This window comes from Lathamus discolor, chromosome Z (genome assembly GCF_037157495.1).
Source record: "Lathamus discolor isolate bLatDis1 chromosome Z, bLatDis1.hap1, whole genome shotgun sequence".
Lineage (NCBI taxonomy): Eukaryota > Metazoa > Chordata > Aves > Psittaciformes > Psittacidae > Lathamus > Lathamus discolor.
This window is the reverse complement of record NC_088909.1, coordinates 8413927-8424504: the sequence shown is the minus strand read 5'-3', so window position 1 is coordinate 8424504 and position 10578 is coordinate 8413927. Positions and strand designations below refer to the sequence as shown.

General features: G+C 39.6%; 1 protein-coding gene across 1 annotated transcript in view; it reads right to left on the bottom strand.

Annotated features, from left to right (window-relative positions):
- Positions 1-889: 889 nt before the first annotated feature.
- ADAMTS18 (ADAM metallopeptidase with thrombospondin type 1 motif 18) overlaps positions 890-10578 on the bottom strand; it is a 77428-nt gene continuing 67739 nt past the window's right edge. Inside the window, exons 20-23 of the mRNA XM_065662934.1 lie at positions 8308-8499; positions 7733-7945; positions 6211-6358; positions 890-2827 (exon numbers count right to left, since the gene is read on the bottom strand). Of these exons, the coding sequence (XP_065519006.1) occupies positions 2712-2827; positions 6211-6358; positions 7733-7945; positions 8308-8499 (669 nt within the window). The 3' untranslated portion in view covers positions 890-2711. The remainder of the gene's footprint in view (positions 2828-6210; positions 6359-7732; positions 7946-8307; positions 8500-10578) is intronic.

Here is a 10578-nt window from a genome sequence, read left to right as displayed (position 1 = left end):
CCAGCTTGCAGAGCAATACATGCAGGGAGGAATCACACTGGTTCTGTGACAAACAAGTTTCCACTGTCTTGGTGAGAGAAGGGCTAGTTCAGTTTTGCCTTCCATATGGCAGTAGGAGGGGGACGCAATAGTATTTTTGTGTTTTTTAGCTTTTGTGTTGTTCTGAAAATAGAACCATGAAGTTAGTTAGGTCCATTTTGCCTTTTTTGTGCCTGAAATGGGCACAGCCCAAGCCAGCTGCTTCAATGGTAGGGTAGTCAGTCAAATCAGAAACATCTTCTGCTCTTAAAAGGCAACTACAATACATTCCCTCTGTTGAATAACCAGGCATGCATTCCTCACTCACCAGTATAATGGGACCTTCAAGAGTAGTGAAGTTTCACATGACCCTGGCACATTTGCCTGACTTTGAGTGCCTGAAAGGAATGACCTCCATCCCATTCATCATAACAGCTTGTTAACACTCAAACCCACTGTTTTGAGGAGTCCCTGCCGATATTAACCCATACAAGACCTGCATGGTGGGGGTATGGTTGGGCAGAGGGGTCACACTTAGCTCTGGTGGCTAAAGTTCCACTGCCCCAAAGAACAGGCTTTTCTTTGGGGGCAGCAGTTGTTGTTACCCCTGCCCAGAACTGAAGGCTGCTCAGAGTCACAGACATCAGCCAGCTACACAGCAGCAGAGACCAGGGAGAAAACAGGGCAGTGTTTAATAAAAGACATTACGGGATGATCGACACAAACGCAGGTGAATGCATTCACCATTTGTATTACCCAGTATTTACTTATAAGCTCTATATTTTATTCATGAATTTTACAATTCCAAATATAGTGAAACAGTTAGAGTACTTTATTACAAAGCTTATAAAATAATTAAATATTACACTTATATTTTTTGCCTTTTTTACACCATAATTCATATTTGTGACACTACCATTTTCTTTCCTCAGTTGTCACTTAAGGAAGGGAGCAAAGAAATATAAAGGAAAAGCTATGCATTAATAAATTAATTATTTTACATCAAATAATAAAAAGGACACAATTATAAAAACAAGACAAAAAAACCCCCATGTAGTTCTCCTAGAAAAAAGTTATAATTACACAAAGTCCAATATTGAGACAGAACGGTGTAGGCTGAGATATGTTTCCAATAATCATTTCTTAAAGTATCATAGCATACATGGTTTTAATTTAAATTGTTGCAGAAGGAACTGCTAATTTTAAGTGACCACTGTCTGCCATTAGTGCTGAGCTGGCTAATCTGCCGCTGAAACGATACTTTAAAGAAACAGTAAAACTGAGCTACATTCATCAAATGGAGTTGTGGGATTGGGTGGAATTCGATAAATATGGCCCACGTAGGCACTCCCCAGAAAATTACAGTAGGACACATCCCCATCTCAGAATGGTTTGGCAAAGAGGCTAGAGGTTTTTCAATGCAGAAACCTTAAACTGTAGCATAGTGTCACCGAGCATCGTGATACTGAATGATCACACATACCATTATGTTTACATTTCTTTTGTTTGCTGGTGAATTTTGAACTAAATAAAACTATCAGGAGAATGTATAAAAATAGAATTGCCTTTCATTTGGTTAGAGTAAATCATCCACTTATTTTTTTTTTTTTTTTTTTTTTTTTTACATATAACCTGTGTAACTAAATATCTACTTAGAGAAGTCTAGCATGAAGTAATGGATTGTAATAGTTATGTTATTTCCTTTGGGTAACAGATGAATCAAAAGTTGCAGAGATTTGCAATTAAAAGGAAGACATGCTTCAGTTATCTTGTCATTTGAATAACCTACCTTCTGAGTAAAACCTACCTTAAAATATCAAGTTTAAATTTTAAAATGACATACCTATTGAGCTTAGGAAGTTGAAAACATAACCATTGAGTTCAATAAATCTGAGTTCCTTGAGTTAATTGAAATATGATATCCTATTTTACTTGTAACACAGCAATATTAAAAGTCCAAATATTCTAATGCTGAATATTTCTAGGAATATATTTCAAGTTACTAGTTAACCACCTCTGAGTTCCTACATAAAGCAGAAAAGGAATTCTTCAAATTAATAAAAACATTAGCATGATGCAAAACTTGCCTTTCCAGCAGCAAGTCTAATAGAGAAGCACCATTTATCTTTGTAGTGCACTAATTACTTCGTGTGGTCACACATGTGACGCTGCGTTCTCCAGACAACAGCCGTCGGAGTGTCTCTCTGTGGCAGTGGCAGCAAACCACCTCCTTACCCTGGGATGACAGCATCATAAAGGGAAAGCTTTTGATAGTGCCATCTGTGAAGCTGCCACGCTGTAACCTTCCTCCTCAGGCTCCCAGTCTCTTTTGCTTTGCATTCTGGTAAGTTAGCCAGAAGAGGCTTCCTTGCCTCAGTTTCTTCCTCATAACATAGGACAGTGCAAAATGACCCTTTAAAAGAAAGAACTGCCCCTTTGAGTCTCAGTGTTCAAGTGATCCACAGTACCCTGTACTTTAGTGAGGTCAGCAAATACAGAAAAAAAAAAAAAAAAGAAAGAAACATTCTTTTTTCAACATATCTCCAAAAATTACTGTACCTCAGACATTCCCTTAGAAAATGGTTCTTCCATTAGTGGTTTATGTGGCACCATGTCTTGCCTCAAAGCAAAGTTAATTCCAACATAAATTGCAGAAGTGAATCCTGTCACTGATGGGTTCAGATAACATGCTATCAGTTCTTCTTTGTGCATGATTTACAACATTGCTTGCCATAAAATTTGTGGTTACAGACACCATGCTGGGGTACCAGATGACACCAAGTGAAGAAATCCACACAAGAAGGATCATCTGAAGGAGAGAAATCCGAGCAAAATGGTAAGACTCTGTTTTGGCAAGTATGCAAGTCAGGCAATAGTTTCATACGCTTGTATGCATTTGGTAATGTTAAAAACACAACGGGTTACTCAGTTCAAAGAGGAACTTTCTTTAGCTCAAAAATACTAGTTTGCTTTTTAATTTGTTAAGAGAGGTGATCAGTTTGTTAAGAGATCCAAATTGCTAATTTGCTAAACATAGAGCTGATATAATGTTATGTCAGAGGTTACAGGAATTGAAAAACTGAGAGCCCAGGTTCAGGAATACAGGAAGCAATTCCTCTGTGGAGGATAAAAAAATCATCTCTGGTTTTATCTCTTGTTACAAATGTTGTTCTGAAGCCAGGAACTTGTACCAGGGAGCCTGCTCCAGGCATGCTGCTGACTGCTGCTTGCCACCAACATCCCATGGAGTCTACCTGTGCCTCTGCACTCCAGGTGTGTGGCAGTCAGAGCCCAAGGATCCTGCTATGAGCAGACGTGTGCACAGAGGGTTCAACTGTAGGTTTGTGTTCCCACACTTGCTAGAGGGACTGCTTTCTCTGACTGTGGAGGCAGCCTAAGAAATCTCTGCTTAGCCACTTCAGTTGGATGGCATGAATTGGGCTTTTAGCACTTCAACTATGTTGCTGAAATCTTAATTAACTGCACTGGGAAGAGAGACAGGCTGATAATGTTTAGTTCTAAAAAGCTCAGCTTTTAATTACAAATACACTGTATTTTTCAATTAAGATTTTATTTCACTTAAATTTACGTACAGATCATTTGTACGCACAGCCCACTCACTTTAAAAAACATTTCATAGCTGTTCCTTTCCACAGTTCTGTAGTGGGTGCTTTATGCATCTTTAAAAGAGCAGAGTGATGATTCATATGGATGATTTATAAACAAACTCACCATGTCTGAGAGAGCAGTAAGACATTTAAATGAGGTTTAGCAAAATTTATAGCTAAACTGAAATCTCCTGTGAGCATGCGAAAAGATTCCATTCAACTCTCAGAACTACTGTTTACATGGTCAATAAAAGGAATTTACAAGGAGACAGTGAAGAAAAATTTAGCCACCATTGTCTGTGCTCTCCCATCAGCTAAGCTGAGTCACAGAAGATAAATGCTCCTTCACATAGCACAGACAACTCTGTCATAGTCTTTGGGCCAGGAGTGCTCTCTGTCTCTACAAGAGGTTCTTTAGTCACCACTTTGCTTTTTTTATTCAGTTTTATATGATGACAAAGGTGATTTTGTATACCTCTATCACCCTCAAATTTATTTGAATTAATAAGTAAATAATAATATTTTTTAAAAAATATTCTTCAGCTTTTTTAAAAAATAAGCCTGTCTGTAAATGCTAAAGCTACATAAAGAAAATACTGTCATTGAACAAAGGGCTGTCCAGGAATTGGGAAAATGCACACAGCACAAAGTGCAGAAAGCTGTTCTGATTGAGACTTTCAAGTTACAAACTACCTTTTAAAAAACTTTATAAACACTGAGGAGGCAATGTTAGTAAGTCTTTCTGCCCGTTTTGAACATCGCAGTGCAATGTGCTGACATGACAGAAACATTACTCTTGGGACCTAATCAAGAGACTATTGAAACTAATGCAAAGAGTTCCACAGATTTCAGTGGATGCAGATCAAGCTGCCCGTTCCTTATTTCTGTTTCCTCAAGTATTCATACTTGAATTGTTTAAATTTTCATTCATTACAGGCAGTTGGATTTCCTCAGAGTTACGGTGACCGTAACTGCATCTAACAGAGGGATGGAAATGACCCAGCTTGTCTAGGAAAGTGTGTAAACTCTCCCTGAAACATTAATTTCTTGACTGTGATCACTGAGCTGGAGCTACATGGCTGATAATAGCAACTCATTTGCTTCAATGTGATTCCAGCACAGCTGGTTCCCTCTCTTTTTGCTGGTTTAGACAGAAAGTTACAGAGCAGTGAAGAGATAATTGATCTCTAGGGCCTGATGACCCAGTTATAATAAAGGAGAAAGGGCTCCTGCAGATGTGAGGAGAGACAGAAACAGGCCAAGGCAAAAATTAATAACAGACATTACTGCAGACATGAAATACAGCAGAGCAGAGCAAAGGTGAATGAAAAGTGCTTGCTATGTCGTGACAGAAAAGGACATAATACAGAAACTCCAAAGTACAGCAGAACTTTTTAGGAAGGCTAATCTGAAGTGTTAGGAACATTTACTTACAAAAATACAGAGCTATGCACTTATCCCTTTCAGGGCCGTTTAATCTATACATCCTTGTTTGTATTCAGGTCTCCTGATATATCACTTTGATAACTCCATGTCCTGAGATGATGCAGTAGAAGAGTCTGTTAAGAAACCACTGGGTGTTCCAGGGTCTCTGTGCAGTGAATGGCAGCAGTTGGTGTCAGGGAGGGGGTGGCTGGCCAATGTCAGCTCACAAGATGCAAGGCCAGAGCTTGACCTTTGCTCCCAGCTCTGTTACCACCTTTCTCTTGCAATTTGGCCTGGGTTTTACAGAGGTTACTTGCAGCTCCCAGATTTAAAATGGTAACAAGACGGCTAACGTATGGTATTTTAGTGCTTTAGCAGACCTAGATAACTAGCATTATATGGGACAAACCCGGACTTCTATAAGCCTTTTAAGTTAAGGAGTCATAAACTGTAGCCAGCTTGTCAGCAAATATATGGGATGGGGATAATGCACCACTTGCTTTCTGTTGTGGTTGTGAGAGAACTCCTCTGCTGTCACTCAGAGTAACACAAACCCTCTTCTTTCTCCTGCTCCTCTAGAATTGCAGAACACATTGGAGAGGTGGAGTGGGACACAGTAGACATAAAAATGGGGGCAGAGCTTAGCAGTGCTCCTTGACTGCACTTCTTATGCTAATCAGAACTAGTAAGAAGAGATGCACATTCTAGACAAAATGGTTTGTGACTCCCAGGATATGGTATAATCTGAAGTTTGGGCAGACTTCAAAAGGCTAAACCTGTATAGCAAATTCACATTGCTTAGCTCAAAAATTACTATTATTAACATAAAACAGTACCAGCATAGGATGTTTTTATGTTATACAACAAAATAGAATAAAGATGAAGCTCAGAACCAAATGACCTTACTTTTTGACAAACTCTTTTTAGATCTCCTGTGTCAGTTATACTCCCAAGTGTGCTTTAAAAGAGTTCATTTTGAGAAGCGAGATGCTGTAGTATCAGACAGTAACTGTAAAGCTGGAAAGTCTGGGGGAAAATCATTTATGAAGGAACATGCCAAATACAAATCCTAAGTGGGTGTAACTGGAAAAGGTGATTTCTGCTGGATATAGAGTTCCAATCAACCAACCCTGCTGCAGCATGTAGAGCTGGGGTTTACCTCTTTTCACAGGGATGGGGCAGAAGTTAGTGTTGCAGGCTCTCAGGACTGCTGGTTTCTGCTGGAGCAAGCACCCAGAAGCTGGTCTTCCGTGGCGCAGGCACTGTACACTGCGGGTTTGCACTCCCCCTCCGCATGTTACTGTGCACTGTGAAGAGGAAACAGTAAAAGCCGCATTTCATTTACAGACACTCTGGGAGCCCACAAAAGCTGAAGCAGTAACTTTCAGAGCTTTGGATGAGATTTTCAAAGCAAGAGAGGTGAGGAAAGGATGTGTTGCTGTGCAGCAACCCCCATCAGGACCAACTTTTCAAAGACGCGTGCATCTGCTCTCCCTTCTGAAAGCCTGGTTATTTAAGGATTCGGCTGAAAATCTGGTTCCTTACTCAGGCATGGAGACAGACATGAAACATTGAAGAAAACCTGTTCCTGATTGTCTGCACTGATTTCTTTGAACTCTCAGCCTTTGGGCCCAATCCTGCTGTCTGAATAGAGAAAAAACTCCCATTGGAACCATAATTATAGCTGTATCTAGGGAAAACCACTATGCATTTGCAGGAAGATCTATGAAGTATTTAAAAGTTAATAAGCCTTTTACTTGTATGTGTTTCATGAAAAGTTGTCTTTAAGATAAATGTGATCATTTTCATCTGATTACAATTGTCAGGCATACATTGTTTCATGTAAATGTTATTAAATGAGTGTGTGTCTCATTGATATATGACTCATAAAGTAGATAAGTTCCAGAAATACAGAAGCTTGTTTGCAAGAATGTAGAAACAAATACAGACTGATCCCATAATTAATCATAGTATTTAGGGAATTCCAGGCAATCTGTGCAGATGCTCAAATACATTGTGCGTATAGATATGTAATAGTTCAACCACAGTGCAGTTTGAAGAAGACTGAGAAGAAAGTGTTGGAAAATGAGCGTGGAATGTACTGCGTCTCAAGCATGAATAACATTTTTATGTGACATTCTTCAGTTTCAAAACAAAGAAATGAGGTGCACCAAAGTATATGATGGATGTGGACCAGCTGCACCATGCTTCAGTGGCTGAGTGGTACATCCTTCTTAGGGAACAAGTACATGCAGGAGATACCTGTGGACCACTAGTACTGGAGATGTCTCCTCCATACAATTGGATGTTTGACTACAGCACAATGTAAGACATGTAAGACCAGTGCTAGCTTTTATCTAGGTAGCTTGGTGTTTGTGCCATACCAGCTCTAGTGCTTGTTCTGTGGCATATGATACCACAGCTTTCCTAGGCTTGGTGCTCCCTAAGTCCAGCACTGCAACCAACTTCTAATTGCAGTGGATGCAGTGTCCAAAAGCCACAAGGCTGTTATTTTGTTCTCTAATGCTGCGTAGTGAAAAGCACTTGGGGGCTGCTACTTGAGCTACTGCGTAGAAAAACACTCTCCTTTTATAAGCCCTGTAAAAGTCAAGACATGAAATAGTGCTGGAGAGAGTGCTAGCTGGGATAGGGATAGAGGTGAGAAAGTTTCCCATTCTTACCTGCTGCCAGGGTGAGGAATACCAGCCAGACACCATGTTATACAGCATTTGTGATGGACAGGCTCCCTTGGTACAAGCTTCTTCCAGGTTAGTGTTTGGTTTTTTGATGTTTCTACACCTTCTCTGAGGAAAGGTGATCAATTTCCCATGGATGGTTTTCTCTCCACATTTTAGTTCTCGTTTTTGTACACCTGGGCCACAGGTGACCGAGCACTGTAAAGGCAAAGCACACTGTTTAAATCTAAAGGAACACATGCAGATAAAGGAGACTGTGCTATGCGCAAGAGACCCCCAGTTACGCAAAACTACAGAGGCACTATGTAACTAAATCCACAAAGACCATGTTCCATAAAGTGTAAAATGAAATACGAATCTGAGTCAGTGAAAGTCCTGAAAGACAAAGACATTGGGATACATCTAACTGCAGTTGTATGTAAAGAACTGTGTTTCGACAGCCGCTTGTCTAGCACACCTGATTCAAAAATGACAGCTCAGCTTTTCCCTCACAGGATTTGTGCATGTCCCTGAGTCAATATTTCCAAGAGCAGCCAAGCTGTGTAACCACACTGCTTTACCTCACTCCAGGAAGAAACCACCCACTGGAGCCGGTCGTTCTTGGGGCAGCGTCCTAGCACACAGGTCTGATGAGATTCAGGTTTATGGTCTTTGCTGCACATACTTTCAGGCAAGATTTTAACCTTGGGAGAACCAGTACTTTTGCAGTAGACATCCCGTTTCTTAACACCTCTCCCACAAGTCTTGGAGCACTGTGATGGAAAGAAACATTCATTTGAACTAGAGGAAATGAAAATTGGCATTGTTTGTGCTTTACAGCAGAGCACAGAAACCATGGCTAATGTACTGGGTAGCTGCCATTATAAGTAAACTTGAAATTCTATTGGTAAATAACAACAACATCTGTATGTCACTTCTGAAACGTTGTTCTAAGTCCTTTCTTAATGTAAACTTGAACTCTTACAGCCTCCACATAGAACAGATAAGTAATATCTCTCTTCCGTAGATGAGGTAAGCTGGACTTGTGAGCAATATGCTTTTTTCCCTGGGCAGTACAGTTGAAAGCTGGTCCTAACCTCCCATCGCAAAATCTCCCAACAAAGTTCTCAGCTATTTGTTATTTTGTCCTCACCTTGGCCTAGAGGGATGGGATACAGGCAGAGAAAACTACCCAGGGAATCAGTACATAACTCCTTCACCAAATGAATCTCACTACAAGACAGAATCTGATACAGACAATGGTTAGGAAGTTTGACCAGAGATATTTTAATTGCCAAGATTACAACTGAAGCTTAGGGCAAGTCCCCAGTGAATAAATACACACTGCTGCATTGGGTTTTAGTTGAAAATACATTCTGTAGTTTCCATTGCTTTAGCATACAATAAAATGCATGAATGAGCCATTCCTCATGAAACAAAGAAATAAACAGCCCCAAAATAATGTTACCAGCTTTCTACCTTCTTCCATCCTCTTCTAATTGTTCTTACTAATAATTAAGGGGCACATTCCAAGGCAGAGTCCTGCACTAGTATTAAATCACAAATGTTTTAAAAAGATGTCTTGAAAGCAGAGTTATACTGAGGATACAACAGAAATATCTGCATTCTGAAAATCTCTGTTTAATCTTTCCCCAAACCAATAAACAACTCTTTTCATTTAAAATTACTCTGGTTTGTGTAGAGAGGCTGAATATTTTGCATTTTCCCCCTCTTTAGCTCCTTTGAGCCCGCGATATAACAGCTTTCAGCTGAATCTTAAAATCTTCACTAACAACTTGCTCAATGGGCCTGTTCACTACATTCCAGGAGTACTTGTGAGCTTAACTTTCATAGGTTTATTTGAAAATTCCAACTTGAATTTTATACCTCCTAAAGAGGAGGAAATTTGGTTGCTTTTTCTTTTTTTTTTTTTTTTTTTTAAATTGTGGTGGGTTTTTTTATTTAATTTTTGAGGAAGGAAAGTTTGAAAGTGTGAATGTGTTTGAAGACTTTGTTCTTTCTTCCTTTTTAATGATCTAATGATCATACTTGTTTTTTACAGTCTCCTCCCACACTGAGGTTTCCTTCACATATACCGGGAAAAAAAGTTCCATTTTTGAGTGTTAAAACTTTGTTGCAGGGGGTGTTGAGTAATTACTTGTCTGTCCTACTCTGTTTATGGGCACCCCCCTACAGTCTGTGTTACTCAGCTTAGGTCAAGATGTTCTTCAACACACGAAGAGTAACATTACCACTAACTATACACAGAAGTAACAGATTTTTGAGTAAATTTAAATCTATCTTGAATCTCACTAAATGAAGACGGAAAAGTGAAAATAATGTAGCTTATTTTGACATAAGTGTATTGGCAGCTCTCTCTTATATCCCAGATTTCCCAGTACTTCACTTATCCTTACACTAACAGTTCATACCTGCATCAATAGGAGTGAAAGAAAGAGCAGAGATGAGCTCTATATAAGTGTGTGTGTATTTTAAATCAGGCTGGTTTGATGTCAGGCAGTTGTCAAGTCTGCAGAGCAGGGTGTGTGCACACAGGTATCTGCTCAGGGGCCTTATTCCCCTCCAGGCAACTAATTGCAGCAGTGCTCTACTTGAAGTGGAACAGTTACTCTAACAAAGGCAAATGTACAGAAGTGATTAGTGAACATGTACGTCACAAATCTATTAACCCACAATTCACATGTGTATGTGCATTAACACACAACTCTAACCCCAAATATTTCTTCATTCCGTGACTGCTTATAATCTCTGAGAAAAGTTAATATTTCTGCGGGAAGTAATCTCAGAGGGGGTTGATGGCTTTGAGGCATTCATAGAGCCTTCAGTTATAA